At 44.7% G+C, this 18,837-nt stretch overlaps 1 protein-coding gene across 1 annotated transcript in view; it reads right to left on the bottom strand.

Annotated features, from left to right (window-relative positions):
• LOC147905234 (glycerol-3-phosphate acyltransferase 9-like) overlaps nucleotides 1-18,837 on the bottom strand; it is a 120,796-nt gene that overhangs the window by 42,353 nt on the left and 59,606 nt on the right. Inside the window, exons 6-10 of the mRNA XM_087379147.1 lie at nucleotides 17,872-17,971; nucleotides 7,286-7,381; nucleotides 7,058-7,154; nucleotides 6,732-6,819; nucleotides 6,553-6,649 (exon numbers count right to left, since the gene is read on the bottom strand). Of these exons, the coding sequence (XP_087235273.1) occupies nucleotides 6,553-6,649; nucleotides 6,732-6,819; nucleotides 7,058-7,154; nucleotides 7,286-7,381; nucleotides 17,872-17,971 (478 nt within the window). The remainder of the gene's footprint in view (nucleotides 1-6,552; nucleotides 6,650-6,731; nucleotides 6,820-7,057; nucleotides 7,155-7,285; nucleotides 7,382-17,871; nucleotides 17,972-18,837) is intronic.

Genomic DNA, 18,837 nt, shown 5'->3' with positions numbered 1-18,837 from the left:
AGTGACCTGCAAGGAAGTGTTTGTGATTGGGCACAAAGACAACTAGTTCATCATTTCTAATCGGGCACATCGTGCCACTGTGCCACATAGAATGGCCTTGAAGCACTAGCTCCTGTGAGATACCACTAGGAAGAAGCTCTTTCTCCTCAACTAACTTACTGATTCATTTGTATGCTTTAATTCTAGAAATTATTGGCATTTTCATTGCAGCAAATCACATGTGCACACGTGCGCACATGTACCCATATGCGCATCTATCCTACCCATGTTAATGTGTGGGGGGCAGCCCAGTCTAGAAGGCTTTCACCTTAGCTTTCATTCATGGTATTAGAGCCATCCTGTCATGCTTGTAAATCCCACCTTGGCCAATCACCTAACAGAAGGCACTCACACAAGCTAACGACATATTCAAGATTCTAACACTAAAACTTGTTTACTCCTAACTTGTTACGTCAAATCACGGGTGGTAGCAAGCTTCTCAGAAATGAATCAGATTACGTGAAAGCTTCAGCTTGCTTATTCCCAACGAGCCCCAAAATTCCCTAGATGGATCTAGTATGCCACATGTCTTCATATTAGGGTCCTTCCTTAATGCATCATTTACCCCTCTCTTGGGATATCATTAAAACTATTTGCCCCTTGGCACATTTCATGCATTTAGGTCCCTTAGCCTTAGATCCACCTAGTCTAGTGCCATGTCACCCTCACCAAGGACCTTGACCTTTATTCCTTTTTGATCATTTACATGAAGCCCAAACAAATATAATACAAACATTGATCCTTTAAAGGAAAATGTTGACTGACCCTTCCGAGGTCATGTTACCTCAACTTGAGCGTAACATTCCTTCCCTCTTCAAGCATCAGCGTCCTCAATGATAAAGTCTGGGAACACTCTCCGTAACTGGTATACGGATTCCCAAGTAGCTTCTGATAGAGGTAGACCATGCCATGCAACCAACACCGTGGGTATCTTCCGATTGCGTACTTGCATTGTTCCTCGGTCCAGGATTCCTGTTGGTTTGCGTCTTGCATTATCCTCTATCTCCTGAAACAAAACAACACCCTCGATTAGTGAGTCACCTGTATGCAAAAATTTCTTTAAACGAGAAACATGAAACACTGGGTGCATCTTACACCCCTGTGGCAATTCTAATTTATAGGCTACCTTGCCTATTCCTTTTAGAATGAACCATGCCCACAATATCGAGGTGATAACTTAGCATACTCTCCTGCAGTCAAAGACTTAGAGTGCGAAGGAACTCTGAGAAAAACTTTTTCTCCCTCCTTAAATTCTCTAGCGGATCGGTTTTCATCCCCATACGCCTTAGCTCTATCCATAGCTTGGCAGATGTTCGCTCTCGCAAGTGCTTGTTCAGCAGATGTTTTCCCCAACAGGCTTGTGGGGTTTTGGCCTGATATCACTTGCAGTTCTCTCTGTTTTCTCCTCTCCATCTCAGTGTGAAAGAGTCCGCTCCGTTGTCAGTTTTGGGCTTGCCTTTGCTAGGCTTACCCTTGCCCTTGCCTGTGCTCTTGTCCTGAGCTATCAAGGCCTTGTCATCCTCGTTCATGCCATCGTACTTCTTTTCCCGAGCTTCTTGCTGCCGCAGCAATGGAACGAGCTCTTTGAAAGTCACCAGCGCCGCCCTACACCCTGCAGTCATCGTAATCACAAAACTATTGTAGCTCCGAGGGAGCATTCCGCAACATCCTTGCCATCCTGGTCGAGTTCGAATTGCCACCAATTGATCCCGCACCCTTCATCTTGGTGATGTATTCATGTACCGATTCCCCTTCATCCATACTCATGCTAAACAAGTCTGTCTCGAGGTCCAACATTCTCGCCTCATTGTCAAGCTCATAGATATCATCGCCTAGGCCTCGAAAGAAGTGTCTGCCATTTGAATATGCGGCAGCACCGCATCCATCATTATACCCACAATGATAGCCAAGGTTTCCGATCTCTCTCACACATTGGGTATCGCGCAGCGGAAGACTGATAGTTACCACACATGCGGAAGTGTATCACTATGGAATCAAGGCTTCATCAAGTGTGTGTACTTGACAACATTCATGTGACTAGCAAATAGATTGTGCTCAGAGACAAATATAGAAGCAACACTTTACATTTCCGTCTGTCCACAAACTGGACAAGATACAATACCTTGTTGTCTGGTAAATGCCTGTCACCTCTAGATCTCTGAGCCCATGTGCTCCACTGAGCATATGTAGACTCTCACCTTGCTGTCTGGAACCTCAGCCTAGGTGGGCACCTCCTTCAAGCCAAGTCTGCAGCTCTTCAGGCCACTTCTCTCCTCCTAGATGAGGCCCAAATGATGCTGATCTGCTGCTCCTTGGAAGGCTGCTCCAGGTGATACTAAAATGAGGCCCAAGGCCTCTCCTTTTATAGGGCTAAAGCCCTGCTCAAAAAATCAACCAGGAGAGGGGGATATGGCCGACCCAATCAGCCCCTCCCTCGCCAACTTTACTGCTACAAAACAGCCCAGGGACCTTGGCCCACACTTCCATGCTACAGCCCAGCCCTTGATCTGCCCATGACCAGGCCTGATTGGCTGGTTACAGCCAGCTCCAACCATCCTGTCCATGTCCGACCTCAATTCTAGTCACCCTGCTCCATATTGTGCCATCTTCAGAGCCCTGTTGCAGGCCCTACACCTGCCCACAAACCCCCGCCATGTAGGGACCTACTGCCCTGGACTGTCCCGGCCTTGTGTTGCCGTCTCCAGTGCTTCCTGGCCCATGTACAGCCCAGACATGCTGCGCATTTGCTGACACCATCTCCGACCTGCTCAAGACAGCCAAACATCCGTGGTTCTGCTCTGACCTGATCTTGCCAGCTAGGTACATGCCCTTGCCTTGTGCTGATAATTGGGTTTCATCCTCATGAGGTTAGAGAATAGTTAGGGCTTGAGAGTCCACGTGGACCTCTTGCATGCAATCACCTACGTAGAAGGTGATTGCCTTGCTCTAGTACTCTCCAAGGCGGTCGGCTCCACTTCGCTGATCTCGAGGGGGGTGATGAGAGTCGTTCGCTCTCCATGTTTTCTGCAGGGACGTCTGCCTCTTGGCTTCTTGACATATCCAGGGTCAGCAAGGTTACGTACTGAAGAGGCGGAATCAACAGTCGGTGTGTAGAGGTCTATTAGTATTGATCAGGTCAGTTTTTCGTGGTTGTTGTGTGGGAAGCCTTTGTGGCAGAGTCTTTGTGACAAGAGCCTTTGTGGCTAGCAATATTGTAGTGAGCAACAAGCCCAGTAGGGATGCGCTCTTGCTGTTGATGAATAGAAGTATCTTGTGGTGTGTTTTGTCGAATATCTCGATTGTCTTTCTTCTTCAAGTTTGAATTTCATTGTGTGAATAATCAAAGTAATTGCACTACATGCATCACTGATTTGAGTCAATATCCATCACTCAAAACTTCCCAATTGAGATCCTCAATGCATGTGGGAGATGGATTTGAGTATAGCCCACTGGTTTGGTAAACCTCTCCTTTGGGATCCGCAAGCACTGAACTCTAAAGAAGCTAATTTTATCGAAAGCTCAGGAGATGCTAGCCAAGTCGTATATGTGTGGAGCTGCCTAAAAACCTCTTTGATGGCCTGGTTCATCTCGAGAAGGTGAGTGGAAGAGATAGAGTCTCAAGGCTATACTGGACAGCAACAGTCTGTCCATATGTAGTCCCAAGCCTGCAAACATCTGTGTGTTCGAGCATACCAGCTCGTTTGGTTCCCCTCTCGTTCTAGTGCAATTGATGAAGCCAAGGCCAGCCATGGCAATCTGCACCATCCAAATGTTGTGGTGCCGAAGTCCTTGAGGACTGCATCAACCTGTAAAGGGGCAACCCAAAACTTTGCTAGCGGATTATGATGTGGGACGGATGGCTTGGTCTGGATCATTCAAACAAGAACTAGAATCTGCAGTTGCTTTAAGTGGGACCGATCTGTCTCTGTGAAAGTCATGCTTATGTGAAAGCGCAATTTCCAGTTGAATTTATTAATAAATAAACTTAGAATTCCAAATAGCCATTATTTTGAGACGATTATCCACTTAGAATTTCAAAGATTCATTATTTTGAGATGATTATACACACACACGTGATTCAAATTTCACAAAGAAAGAAAGAAAGTCTATTAATGTCCACAGGAGACCAATAGGTCTATGGGACAACAAGAAACCATCTAGTACATCTGCTTAGAGAGGGCACATGGCAGCTCGCAAGGAGTCCCAAAAAGTAACTCCAATTAGAGTCCCTACATAACAGTCTGAAAAAACAATCAGCCATACATTAGTTTAAGACTAAGAATCTTTCGATTTGGATTTAAACTCTCTAATGATTGCTATGCCTTCACGATATACTGTCCATTTTTCGTCCTTCCTAGCAGCCTTGACCTTGGCTAATTCAGTTGCCTTATTCTTCAATTAGCTTGCGTGAGTTCCTAAGTTATCCATATCTTGGTCCCTTTTAACTTGTAGGATTGTCGGAGAAGCTTGACAAGTAGATCTCGTGAGTTAAGTGTAATAATAGCGTGGCCTTTAGAGTGTGGGATACATGTTGCTCTAGCTTCATCTTCATCATCAAGGTCCTCATCCTTGTCCACCATCCAATCAATATTAGGCATGGCCGCTTGGACATGTGCTAGAGTATCACTAAAAGAGTCCTCCTCTCTGTACCATCCTTCAGGGAGTCCCCCAATTCCGATTTCAAAGCATTATCACGTCTAGCTGCATGTTCATTGATCTCTTCCTCGATGTCAGCTTTATTTATGCAGACATTGGATGCTCCAAATCAGGGTCATGAACAGCCTATAGCACATGATGATGTGGAAGAATTTGTCAGAGAAGAGAGAACAGCTGTACAAGAAACCGGTGGCTTATGCACACTTTGCAAGACAGTAAGCTATCAGCTCCCCTCTCTAGTAGAACAAGGGCTGGTTCAAGAGGTTCACAAGGAGCACAATACGCTGATTCAGCATGGATGAGCACATTGTTTGAAGCAGAAGAACCTGACAGCTTGAGGATGCTAAAGACATGCAGAGTTGGATTCAGTCCACAAAAACAACACATAGGATTTAGTGGATCTACCTATTGACAAAAAGACTATTGGGACTAAGTGGGTGTACAAACTTAAGAGGAAATCTGAAGGTACCATTGATAACTACAAGGCAAGGTTAGTTGCCAAAGGCTATTCTCAGCACAAGGAGATAGATTATGATGAAACCTTTGCCCCCACTTCCAAGATGACCACCATCAAGGGTGTTGTTTTGTTGGCTGCTCATTGTGGCTGGAAAGCACATCAATTGGACATTAAAATAGCCTTTCTGAATGGGGACTTGCATGATGACTTTTCTTTCTTAATTTTATTAGGCCTAAATAGCTCAGGTAGACTAAGGCTACCATGCTTTAGAGTTCCTTGGTATTGGCCAACACGTGATTTCTCTTTACCATGCTCGTACTAAGGTATTGATCATTAGTTTAGCATTGCTTAACAGATGTTGTAGATGGCAATGCCCTATATTATCAATTCTCCTTTTGGCAATAGCAGTTGCAGCTCTTACTTTTTTCATGTACCATTTGTTGTTATGCTTTTACATATGTATTGACAACGTTTAGGATTTGGAGTAAAGATGGGCTTTGTATGGTGGGGTAATGGCTATAGCAAGTAAGTCACTTAGATCCTCTAAATGTTCTCGAGCCATGTTAAATGGGTTTTGTACAGGGTAATCGCTACAGCAATGTGGCTCCCTTAGATCTTCTACATGTTCACAAGCCAAGTTTATTTGTGTGTGCGCACTACGTAAGGGGTGACGTAGAAGGCCGCTCGCCTAGATGCTCTAAGCAGTTCACATCACATGCGTGGTTCTTTCCAGCTGGTGACACGTAACTGGTTGAGATGTACTCGTAAAGAGCTTGTGTTAAAGGTTTGGCTTGTATGTGTATCCTTGTGTGATACTGTTGGTACTATAGTGGAAATCATATTGCATCCATATATATACCTTTGTAAGACCAGAATATATCCAATCGTACAAATTAAGATTTTTTGTCGTTCTAAAGTCCAAAAATCTACACAGAAAATAAAAGAGAGAACAAAAGAAAAGAAAAAAGAGGTAACAATTTTTTTTTAAAGATAATATTCCCTCTACACCTCATCACGCATTCATGGGAAGGTGGATGATTAGTTGAGGGAGGATATGTGTAAGGCTGTAGGGAAATGGGCTACTTAGTGGCACAGGAAGATGCATATTCCCACAAGTTTTTTTGAGGCGATCACCAAAATTTAATGCACCATGGACAGGTCTAAGATTAGAGTACACATCATCTTCATACGATCTATTCATCTTGTCTGCTCTTGTTGTGCCTTCACCTTGCATGTGTGCATGTGTGCACAGACGCAAACAGGCATACATATATGTACTGTATTTAAATATCGGCCTGCATGAAGTTAACATCCTAAGAGGATCCTCTGCAATTTGCTCAGTTAACAAGCATTTCATAATGCAGGTCACAAATTTTATGCATTGAAAATCACCAACGTACCTTTTTAAACATCACAGTATATTCATTGTTTACACAGGTACCTTCTGGAAATATAAGCAAAGGATTGTTCTCTGGGTCTTCTATATGTTGCTTCAGCCTGCAGTGCAGAGAATTCCAATCCTATTGAAATCCAGCCATTCAAAATCTTACAAGAACTGCTAACTTCCATTTTGACTCACTTTTTGGCCACAACTTCACGGTCTTTTGACTCCGTACGGTTAAACCAGATGCAGCCAAGGCTTTCTAGGATAGTCGTCTGTAACAATCCTGCAAGTGCAATGACAACAAAATGTTTTAAAGTCACAATTAAATATGCATGCAAATTCTCAGTACTTGACTATATTAACATCTGCAGCATTACTAACATCATTATAAAAAAATGAAATTGTTCTTAAATCTCAAATGGAGGAGGCAGATTATTGGTGACAATATGGAGTATCAGCAATGGATACATTATTGCAAACTGTAGCTCTCAGAAGTTTGGTGGAGGGATAGGACAGCTCACCAACCCATCCAGGGTGTTTCTGCATGATGACAGCAAAAGCAGTCATTTGCTCCAAGATGATGAAGTCGATCATGGAAGTGTGATTAGCTACAAAAACCTGCCATACACAACAAACAGGTCCTTTTTCTGCATTTTTTGAAACAAGAATTGATTGTTTGTGAGCATGATTGATTGATCGTGATTTAACATGGTTGACATGAGATAGGTATCTTCAAGGAATTAACTTACCTGTTTTGGCCTTCGGCTGGGGCGAGGTCCATGGTACTTCACAACGCCGGTCCAAGAGGCTACAAAAACACTACATATAAACTCAACCAGACCTCTCTGCAGTCATCAGCATGATAGAGCTAGCTTTAGCCTTCTTTGGCACCATAATAAAATTATTACACCTTCTGAGCTCTTAAAATACTAGATAAACTCACATGGCTTCATCTCAATGGCCTAATTGCCAGCAACAAGTTCTTAGAGAAGAGCAATATTAATTGGCCAATGTCTCAATGGACAACCCAGTTATAAGAATACTCAAGAATTAGAGGACTAGTATAATTCAAAGGGGATCATTCCATCCTGAATCACATTTTCACTCTTAGAGCTCTCATTCAGAAGACTGGACACTCACAAAAGGTAATACAGAGTATACTCTTGCTTTGTAGACTTAGGAAAAGGCATTCAACTCTATACCATGAGCTTGCCTCATCTCATGACTCCAGATTTTCAACATTATAGATTACTTTATTTTGGCACTTGTTGGGAAGCAAGGTGCCCCTTATCCCTTAACCTCTTTGGATTCGACACAAATGAGCTATTTTGTGGACACTCTAGGAGAAAGATCATGACTAGTAAACTCATGTCCCCATCCTACGTTATGTTGATGATAAAATCAAACACGGAGAGTATTCATAGGGGCACCTAGCAGCTCCACAAGAATTTTGTGATAGGCATGCATGTGAAGGTCAACCTTGGCAAGGTCATCATGATCTGGAACACTAACAGGGTTCGACTACGTACTCATAGTCACATGAAAACCCGTTTCGTCCTCTTCGAAACCTCGAAATGCGAAACAGACGAAACGTTTCGAAATAGGACGAAACGCTCTCAACGAAACCTTTGTTTCGCCCAAATCAAAATAAACGTTTTTGCCCCATTTTTTCTAGAATCCAAGGTGTTTATGTTTTGAATTTCCTTTTAGTATCTTGACTTTATATTTCTCTTTGTTCACTCTAACTTAAATATAACATATCTTTGTGTACCTATAAGGGTATATATTAAGTATCAATTCGAAACCTATCCGTTTCGTCTGACAACACGAAACGAAACGAAACAAAACCTGTCGAAACAGCGAAACGGCGAAACAGACGAAACGTTTCTTGTGACTATGTACGTACTTGAGCTGGATTTTCACATAATCCTCAGGTTGACCATGAAACCAACAGCCTTGATACATAGGACGTGCTTTGCTAGAAGGAGGGTCTGAGATGCACTTTGCATGATATCATGCTCATAGAGTTCACCATCATTGACCCTGTTTGACAATATGGCCAGATCATGAGGATAGACAGAGGCTACCAAGGAGGGCTCTCTCATTATCCATGCAACTCGCAACTGAGGGGGATGAGAAGTCCTCGATGCATGGGCTGCCATATGTGTCACCCTCAATACATATATATTGCTCACGTAGTTTTCCCCCCTTTTACACCTCACACAGCAAGAGATTAATCAAGTCATAAAGACAATCTATGGCAGATGTACATTCAGTGGACATGGATCTCCCCGTCACAGCCACGTGCCATAGAAATGACATTCTACAAAAGAGTGTTTCCTTCACTTCACCAAGTATTGCTTCATTTAAGCACCAAGATAAAAACAGATCCATCTCTGCTATGCAATACATATGGCCATGGCCTTGCTTCGGACATCATCCCACCAAATTCTAAATTGAGGTAGAGAACGAGATTGACATCACTACTGTGTGAGACTATGCATTCTCTCTGATATGCATGAGGCAGAGATAGGGGAGCACATGCCAAATGATGCACCAAAATGCTGTCAGACAGAGGCCGATATCATTACTTGTTTGACTAGGGGTTTGTAGACATAAGTCTAATCATTTATTACCCAGGCATTGGCCTCCTTTCTCGAAGCTACTGCTACTAGTGCATGTAGCCTTCTTTTCTCCAATCGTGGGAGCATCTGGAGCCATCACCTCCTGTTGTCTCATATGCCTTCTTGGAGTAGCTTGCTGCTCCTCTCACAGCGTAGAGAGAGTGTCAGGCAGCTTATTAAGTCTGACGGCGTTTTGCAGTCCCATCCAGAGACCGTCATGCATTTAGCGACAGATTTTTATACCTCCCTTCTTTCCGCAAATCTGAACTCACAGGCCAGAGAGGTGGCTAGAGATGAAGTTTGGCAGAGTTTACCTATGTTGGTCACCCCAGAGATGTTATGCTCACTTGATGCACGCTTTACCAACACAGAATTCAAGACTGCTCTTTCTGCCCTTCATAAGGGCAAGTGCCCTGGTTCCGATGGTCTTACTCCCTCTTTTTTTATAGCCTTTTGGGATATGATAGGTGATCATATTACTTCAGCCCTGCAGGGCATTTGGGACTCGGGCGAGATGCCTGACTCACTGACCGAGGGACTCATTCACCTTATCCCGAAAGGTGGCAACAGGAATTTTGTATCCTATTGGAGACCCATCACTCTTTTGGGCACTCTTTACAAAATCCTTGCCAAGGCGATCAGCATCCGACTACAGCCCCTTCTTCCAGATCTCATCCATGATACTCAGACAGGCTTTGTGCATGGCAGGAGCATTTTTTATAATATCTTTTCCTTTTGGGAAGCCACAGAGTGGGCTATGCAAAGTGGACAGAGGCTAGCAGTTTTACTCTTGGACTTCGAGAAAGCCTATGATAGAGTAGATTGGGGTTTTCTTGAGGGCACTCTTCTACGGTTTGGATTTTCAGATGGATTGGACATCTCTCCAGCACAGCAGTTTGCCCCAATACTAGAAAGTATAAGGAAAAAGCTCCTTTTCTGGAGCTCTGCCAAACTCGACCTTGCATCTAGAGTTGTGGTAGTGAACCAGGTTCTCTTGGCCACCTCCTGGTTTGTGTCTTCTTGCTGGTGCCGGTCTAGGGATTGCATCACTCAGCTCATTTGACCAGTCAGGAATTTTTTATGGAGTGGACTTGATGGCACAGCAGATGTTGCAGCAAGGGTGGCCTGGGGGACTATTATTCTCCCTACATGTGAAGGGGGCCTTAATGTCATTGACCCGGACTTGCAGTGTAGGGCTTTGCTTTGTAAGGTGGTGGTGAGGGGACTCATGCCTGGGCAAGAACCTTGGAAGGATTTCTTTTTTGGACGCATTCAGGCTTGCACACCAACCTTGGGAGATGATTGGGTGGACAGCCCTCGATGGATTTTCACATCAGCCCCTCTCACATCTCCGGCCTCTCCTCTCATGACTGCCATCCTGAAAGCTTGGGGGAACTTCAAGAACACTCTTCGAAGGATTCCACCTTCTACCGTCGAAGAGATTGATAGGCAGCCGATCATTTGGAATGATAGTATTCTTGACAAGCATGCCAAACCACTGGGCACTTCCCATTACATGCAGTGGTCTAAATGGGAGAGAGGCCCCGCCTACACAGTAGGCACTTGGAAATCTTTTATTAGGCTACCTGTGGATCAGAGACTGCAGTCCGTGAGTCACCTCAGAGGGGTAGCACGCAGGATTCAGCAGATAGATGCAGCCATCCCGGTGGAATGGATAGTTGAGCTGCCTATTACTTCCACCACTTGGATGGGGGCTTTTTCGAGGACATCAGTTCCTTTACAGGTGATCGCTCTCCGAGGTCTCGAGGAAGACACACTGGTCTTTGATGTTGGGGATGGAGGTTTACTTTCTACATCCAAGGATGGCATTCTTCTTGAGGTTGCCTTTCAGCCTGTCAGGATTGCTGGTTTTGTGGACCTTGGAGTGGGCTTGCAGTGGTACTTAGACCCCGACCCTCTGCTCTTGGCCTTGGGATCCTGGAGGTTGTGGTTATATGGAGGTGCACCTATCAGGTGCTTGCAGTGGAACCCACGAGAGTGGGAATGGATAGATCATGGACACCGAGAGAGGGGGATTCCCTTCTTTCGTTTCACGGTTGGTAATGCCAGGAGGTTTCAGCTGAACAGTAGGGGTTGGATTCCCTCCAGAGCCCCCCATTGGGAAAGCTTCTTCATCACCGCAGACTTGCGTAGAAATTTCTGGAGGGGGCTCTGGAAATCCCTCAGAAATAGAAAGATCACTCTTTTCTTTTGGCTTTCTATTCATCGAGGGATTGCATTGAACCTGTGGAAATCACGATTTGGGGCTGATCCCACTTGTCCTCGATGCCATTCTGCAGAGGAGTCAGTGCGACATTGCCTTTGGGACTGCAGTCAGGCGAGGACTGTTTGGAAAGGGGTTGCTCGGATACTCAGCATCTTTCACACTTCCCCTTTCTTCATGACTTGGGGCTCGGTCGCATGGTTCTCTCTTACCGGGCCCCGGGTGTTTTATGAGGGTGAGCCTTCTTCTTGGGCACTCTCTATGATTGGTCTCTGACGATCACCATTTGCGCATATATATTGTATCTCCCCCCTCTGCCCCATTTTTGGTGCCCCCCCCTTCTTTTTTGTATCATCTGGAGGTAGAACATATTTTTTGTATCAGGACTAGACACACCGTCCTTCATAACCTCTTTTTTGTAGAAACGGTTGGCTGGCCCGTTTTGAGATCGCCACCGTTATGCTCATTGTATCAGTTATCTTTGGTCTCATAGACCTTCACGGTCTCCCGAAGACTTTAATAAACTCTTTCTTTCTTTCTTTCTTTCTCGGTCCGCCGGGAGGTGATAGAGCCCTGCTCTCTACAAGATGTACCACTTATTCCCTTCACAGCTTCTCATGTTTCAGTGGACACCTCTTGGGAGATTTTGGCTAGCATTTCCTCTTGGCACATTTGAAGAGCCAGATGTACTGAGGCCTTGGATGGCACCCAGATACACCCATTACAGGTGTTCACGGGTATTTGGTCTGACACGGTTCACACTTTGATAGCCATATGGGCTAGCATGCAGGGCCCTTCACGGGCAGCCTCTTCTAGAAGTTTATTTCTTCGAGTTTGAAGAGGTTCTCCCTTTTTCTCGGAGGTTTCTACCGGATTGAGATGGCACTATCAGCCTCAATCCTTTCTTTTTGGCTCTTGAGCTTTTCGTGCATTGCATGATGTATCCCGTATGGAGCTTGCTCTAACAGCTTTTCTTTAATACTTAATAGAAGTCTCTTTTGCCCAAAAAAAAAAAACTGCTCTTTTCCATCCTTTTCAGACAGAGAAACATACAGTTATCTGTTTCCTTATCCATGAGGCTAATCCATAGAAACTTTCTCTTTCTGATCATCGATAAGAAGAGTGGTTTTTACATTTATTTAATGAAAAGGTCAGCCATGATGAATGGCAAGGGCTACAATGAATTTGATTGTCTTATGCTTCTCTATAGATGCAAAGGTCGCATCATGAGAGACAATTTGCTTCACTTGACTGAGATTTGTTTCATAGGCTTCTAGATCAACCTTTCACAAGCAATACAGATAGCCATGGGCCAGCTTTGAACATCGTCTCATTAAATCTAGAGTGAGGTAAGCCGCATGATCGATGCCACAAGATGAGATTGTGCACTTTGTTATTCACAAGAAGTGGTGACCTAAGAGCATGTACAAACAAGATCCCCCAACAAGAGCATGCATGACAGATGTGGATCTACTTCCCCTTGAATGCATCATCTTATGCACCGTAAGAGGCAGGCTTTCCTCTCGCATAAGCCAAATGATGTGATTCGCTCTTTCCAAGGAGAAACCACTATCCCCATTATGGACCTGGGTGTCTGACACACATATACGACATCACTCTATGACGTCCCAATCCATGCACCACCTGATATGTCATCCTTGCCATAGCCACTACATCCATCTTGTTCACCACATTGAATGTGCAGGCTGCATTGCGTTGGCTCCACAACCGGAGAGCTCAAGACCATGAGGGGCTATGGACTGAGCATTTTGCACATGGACAGGAGGTCTTCACCCCTATCTTAGCACAGGTGTTCAATCATCTTGTATGCCACAACTTCCCTCTTGCTTGGAGTTTCACCACCATCGTGCCAATACAGGGGAGTCAACCCTCGTTATGACATGTCAAATTCTCCCTTTACCACAAGTGGTCCCCTAGAGATTAAGGAGTTAAGAGGAAGGAGTTAACCTCTTAATCTCTCCCTTACGAGGCCATTTTTTAGTCCATTTTTCCCCTGATGCGATCTCGCCTCCTCAATGATGACCCATAGAGTGAAGATGTGCTCAAGAGTAGAGTGCTACCTCCAAAACCCAGCCTGTTCCAAAGCTTGATGTCCCTGTGCCTCTGTGTAGGTGCTGATCTCTCTCTCTTGCGTAGGATCCAATGTCCATGGAATTTGGCATGTCATAACGAGGGTTGACTTATGTTTTAACTTTAAAAATGGCATCTAATGGCTTGCATTCAACGCTATTTTTCCATCATAGATCGTGATTCCTGATCTAATGCATTGCATGCAGCGCTTATTTTTGAACGTTGATCCTCAGTTGATCAAATGTCTCTCCAATTGACCAAGGGTCGCGAGTATACACCGTAGATCTTTGCAAAGAGCACCTTCTCGTTGGATCCATCCTCCCATCCAAGGGGGTGCGTATCATGCCACTTGTGGATGATTGGATCTTAGGTCCCATCCAAGGGCTCTCCTTAATGCAGGGGCCAGCCTCCGCCACGCGGTCTCCAAGCCATCATTACCCAACAGGCCTCCAAGGGCTCTCCTTAACGCAAAAGCCAGCATTCGCCACGCATCTCGAAAGGCCAATCTACCGCCCACGACAATCCATCTCCGCCGTTGGATCAAGCAACGATCCAACATCACACATATGCTCTTATCCCACTTTCAATCGTGTCCATTAGATCATCCACAATCCAATGGATGTGACTGAGGAGATGAAAGGGCTTGCCAACCATTAGACCAAATATGATCCAACCGTCATACAAAGTCACGATTTCTCCTAAGGCCCTTTATGTTGGTAATTCCAATAACTTGGGGTGGAGACCATTCACTTCCACCAATGAGGAGGAGGAAGAAACCCTCCATTATTTTAATGCTTGAGCCTCCTCATTGGCCAAGAGCTTAATCCATATTTTTAAGCCCCTAAAGGAAGAGGTCCTTTTTGAGTCCATATTTCCCCTAATGAGATCCCATAAAATCTACGCTTGCTTTGTAGACTTTTGGAAGTCCTTTTGCACAGTCCCGCGCTCTTGTATTATTAAGAGGCTTCTAGAAATGTAGATCCTAGGAGTCATCATTTGAGGGATGATGAGTCTACATGAGTCGGTCAAAGGGAGAGTACGTGCCCCAAGAGGTCTATCACAAAGGATTAAGAGCATGATCAGAGTGAAGTAAGGATGCCAGCTTTCACCGACACTCTTTGGGCTCTACAGTGATGAGATCACGGCCTTCATTGACCGCCTAAGAGATGAGGGATCACACCTAGCTGATTTGATCATACATATATTGTTTTACGCCGATGATATAGTCCCCATATCCTCTTCACTAGCAGGCTTATAGAGACACCTAGAGGTACTAGAGATGTTTTGCAAGGACAGAGACTTGACAGTCAACCTTGGCAAGACCAGGGTCATGATTTTCAACAGCTCATGGGCAGTACTTCATCGACACAATTTCCCTTACCAAGGGGAGCCATTGGAGATAGTGCAGTCTTACACTTACCTAGGGGCAGTCTTCATGGGACTAGTTTTCATGATGATTCATGCAGCCAAGGGACGGCTTACATGAGGCCAAGGAGCTATGGCCAGGCTAGAGCGACAAGTGCTTCCAATCACACTTCTAGGATACCCGATAGAGGGATGGCTCTTTGATACACTAGTGAGGCCGGCAACTATGTATGAGGCATCCTTCTGAGGCTCGACAATTGATTCGAGGAGATTATTGGATCCCAGATGATTCGAGGTAATCCCTCGGTCCCTCATCACATAGTATAGGCAGAGTACGCCATGACACCATTCCATATTGATGCTATATTTCAGACAATGACGTACCTCCACATAGTGCCAAATTGTTGATACTAGAGTCATCCATACAACTCGCAGATAGAGGGGTTAGCACCCCCTCTTATGCACGTATATCCAAATGGTTTGCTAGTCAGGGTATTTAGATGGACCAACTCCCCCCCTTTCTGTACAGTTTGGATGCCCTATCCCCCCTTGTCCCACCCGGAGATGAGATCAATCGTATCATATGGTTGGATCTACTCCAGCACGAACTTGGGGGAGGAGCCAGGCGTTCCCCACCATGATCTAGCTCTATCACGACCACGTTTTGAACCCAGTACCTAGAGGACAGACGAGTCTCACATGCATTGAGGATTGCTATTGGACACATGTAGGACCTTGCCCCATCGCAAAGGATCAAGGCAGGGCAAGCCGCAAGCACACCTAGAGAGCAATGAATCTATCGGTTATGCACACTGGAGGAGGTGGAGACAGAGGTATGCATTTTCCCACTAACCCGTGGATTATACCATTGCCTTTTCCAAGAGGGGCACAATTTTGGGCCCTTCCCTCGATTGATTTATTTTCATGACCAGGCCTGCGTTGGTCTCTATATGATTGAGATGCGGCGACACAAAGAGATCCTACCAAGAAAGACCAGACAGCAAGAGGTGACGGTGCCACGAGACAAAGATAGACCAAGCACAACACGTCATAGACTTTTACATATTTAAGTCAGCCCCAGGACAAAGTGGAGTGGACGAGGAGTAGCTAGCTGATATGAGAGCAAAGTGCATCAGCAGGAAGAGATGCCGTAGAGTTGTGGAGCCAGAGAGACAAAGACCACGCATGGTGCAGAGGGTGAACACAGCATGCACGATGGAGGTTCAGCGTATCTCAGCTTTACTCACAGGGGATTGTAAAAGTGGAGGTGTCACTCTCGATATTGCCCATTGGATACAGAGACCACGAAGACTGTGCCCCCCACCGCTCTACGAGAGACAACCCGGCAAAGACAGATATGAGATATCTCCGCATCCTATCAAAGAGCTGCATGGCACCAGGATCATAGATAACTTTCAATCACATCTCTTGTCATCTCAGGATTTCTGAGTTTTTTGCTATCTTATGTACTAGTTTTTTGAGTTTCTCAGTGTAGCACTAAAGAAAGGGCCCTAGCGAGCCATTTGAATCGTCCCATAGTGGCTTGTATGAGTTACTTTTTTTAATTGTAACTTGTATCATGGGCCGACGAGGCCTTCTAAAAATGCTTAATCAGGTTATCCAAGAGGATCTCTTACAGCTACACGCATTCAGACCTGGCTGGCACCTAGCGGCATCCTGTGAAGCTCAACTTCCAAAGAAACCATTGCTTGTAGATTTCAGTAGAGGGCTTCATTGACCCATTAGGATACACACGCATCCATCTTCCCCACTCCTTAAGGATATCGATCGAGCAATTCCGTGTTTCCTCACACTGGCTTTGCATTGAGAGTAGACGGGTTGAGGGCATACCCTGAGAGGGTCGCATCTGCACTTTATGTGATCAGCAAGAGATCGAGTCGGAGGAGCACTTTGCTTTCGGCTGCCCTGTATACTATGAGATTCGAGGTCGCTCTATCAATGTCTCTTTAGGGATGGTTTCGGATCCATATCTAGCTTCTTGTCCTACCCAGACCAGAGATGCCTGGCGACTTTCACCCATGAGGCTGTCCGACACAGGGAGCATTAGCTCAGGACACGTAGGCGAGACCACTCAGAGCATGATCATTGAGTTTTTCCAGCAAATGCATCTAATAGCTTTGCAAGTTTTTTTTGAGAGCCGCAATGCGAAGGTCAACTTCGATAAAACCAAGGTTATGATCTTCAACACTAAGGAGGCTCAGCTTCAAAGGAGCCAATTTAGATAGCCTCTTATGTATACTTTGAGTACATTTTCACGGGCCCCAAGTTAAACATGAAACGAGCAGCATATACACAAAGGGCATCCTTCTACTCGGAGAGAGATCGGTTGCACACTATAGGATTGCTGTTAGAGACTGAGCTACTGCGAAAGGCTGAAGTGTTATTGAAGCTGATGTTGAAATGAGGAAGTCAATGGCCCCTATATACAGGCTGCTGCCCTCCACAAGTTGGCCATGTTGGCCTGGTCAAATTTGCCATTTGACCAGATCGAAGCCAATGTTGCCCAAAAAAATCAGCGCACGGACTTTTGCTCAAAAACCGACTGTGTCTTTTTTTACTTTCTTTGTTGTCTGCTGCTGGTGCGGAAAGCCCATGGCTATGCCTGCAGGCCAGGTCTAGGTAGTCCTGGATGACCACAAGTGTAGATGGCCATGGCATAAATCTTCCACAGTAAATGCCATGATGGTAAATGCAGTTGCAAAACATCATGCAAATTTATGTATTTGCAGTATTTTCCAACATCAACAACCATTCCATGGCAGTCTATAATCCAATAAATGCCACTTAACATACGATTAAATGAGAACTTGACTTCTTCAAAGCCTTTAAACAAAGTCTATGGACTTTTTACAGACCATTGTGAGAAGTTATTAAAAGTGTTTGAACAAAAGACGTGTGTCTTATTTGACTCATTATTACAATCATACAATGCAAAAGAAGAGACAACCACCATGGCAAAAAGATTGGCGTGACAAGCCTCCCAAACAGGCAACAAAAACCTTTTACCAACCTCCAACATCTGCCGAATATGATCATGTCCCTTTAATGCATAGTGGACAGGTATGAACAGTCCAAGGAAGACAACCCATCCTGCTGCAAGTAGTATCATCCTGTCTCAAGCATAAAGTAAACTACCAGTTAGCTACATGCCATGAAGCTAGACAGTGACAAAAGGCAAATAACAAACGTAAAGCAAAAATGGCTAGGAAAGTCCCCTATAATTTAGAATCTTTCAGCAAAGGAAAAAGAACCCTGTGAAAAACATATATGAGAGATTGGACAATGATATAAGAGATTGTTGTTCAATAGGTTGTTGGGACCAAAACGTGAAAGTGAATTACTTGAAAACTAAAGAATTCCACCACCAGCTTGGAAGTCATACAGAAAGCTTTTGATTGTGCAGGTCAGGATATTTTGTCCAATTCGCGTAGAGCTAGAATTTTGAAGTCATACAATCAATGTATGCAAAGCTATTCTGTTGGGTGTCACCATATCAGTATCTTATCAAAAATTGAGGTAACTTGGCACTGACTATATTCCGAAGCATAGTCACATGCAGAATAATCATGAAACACTCAACACTTGAAACACCCAACTGTCGTAGGCCAATTTGGGGCAGCTAAATTCTGCACTAGGCCACTCCAGGGTAATGTTTTGCATATTAACGATCTTGACAAAATATTCATGGCATCTTTTTGCACCAGGCAGAGGATCTGTGTCCCCTGTGTATGCAGATGATCTAGTAAGCATTGTTTTTTTTAAAAGCACTCGGCAACTATTGACTCCATTAGGCTACTGGTTTCCCAATAGGACTGTTGGGCTTCCAGTAGGGCTCAGCCCTTTGAAGCTAGATGGAGTCTTCCACCCTTTGTATTTATCCTTTTCTACAGCAGGGCTTGAGAAGCATTCTAGCTCTTTAGGAGTTGCATTCCAACCATTGAGGCAGTGCTATTCAGTTCATTTCAGTTATGGAAGT

This window comes from Dipteris shenzhenensis, chromosome 1 (assembly GCF_047967505.1).
Source record: "Dipteris shenzhenensis isolate YYH24624 ecotype China chromosome 1, Dip_SZ_1.0, whole genome shotgun sequence".
Lineage (NCBI taxonomy): Eukaryota > Viridiplantae > Streptophyta > Polypodiopsida > Gleicheniales > Dipteridaceae > Dipteris > Dipteris shenzhenensis.
This window is presented reverse-complemented; position numbering and strand designations above follow the sequence as displayed.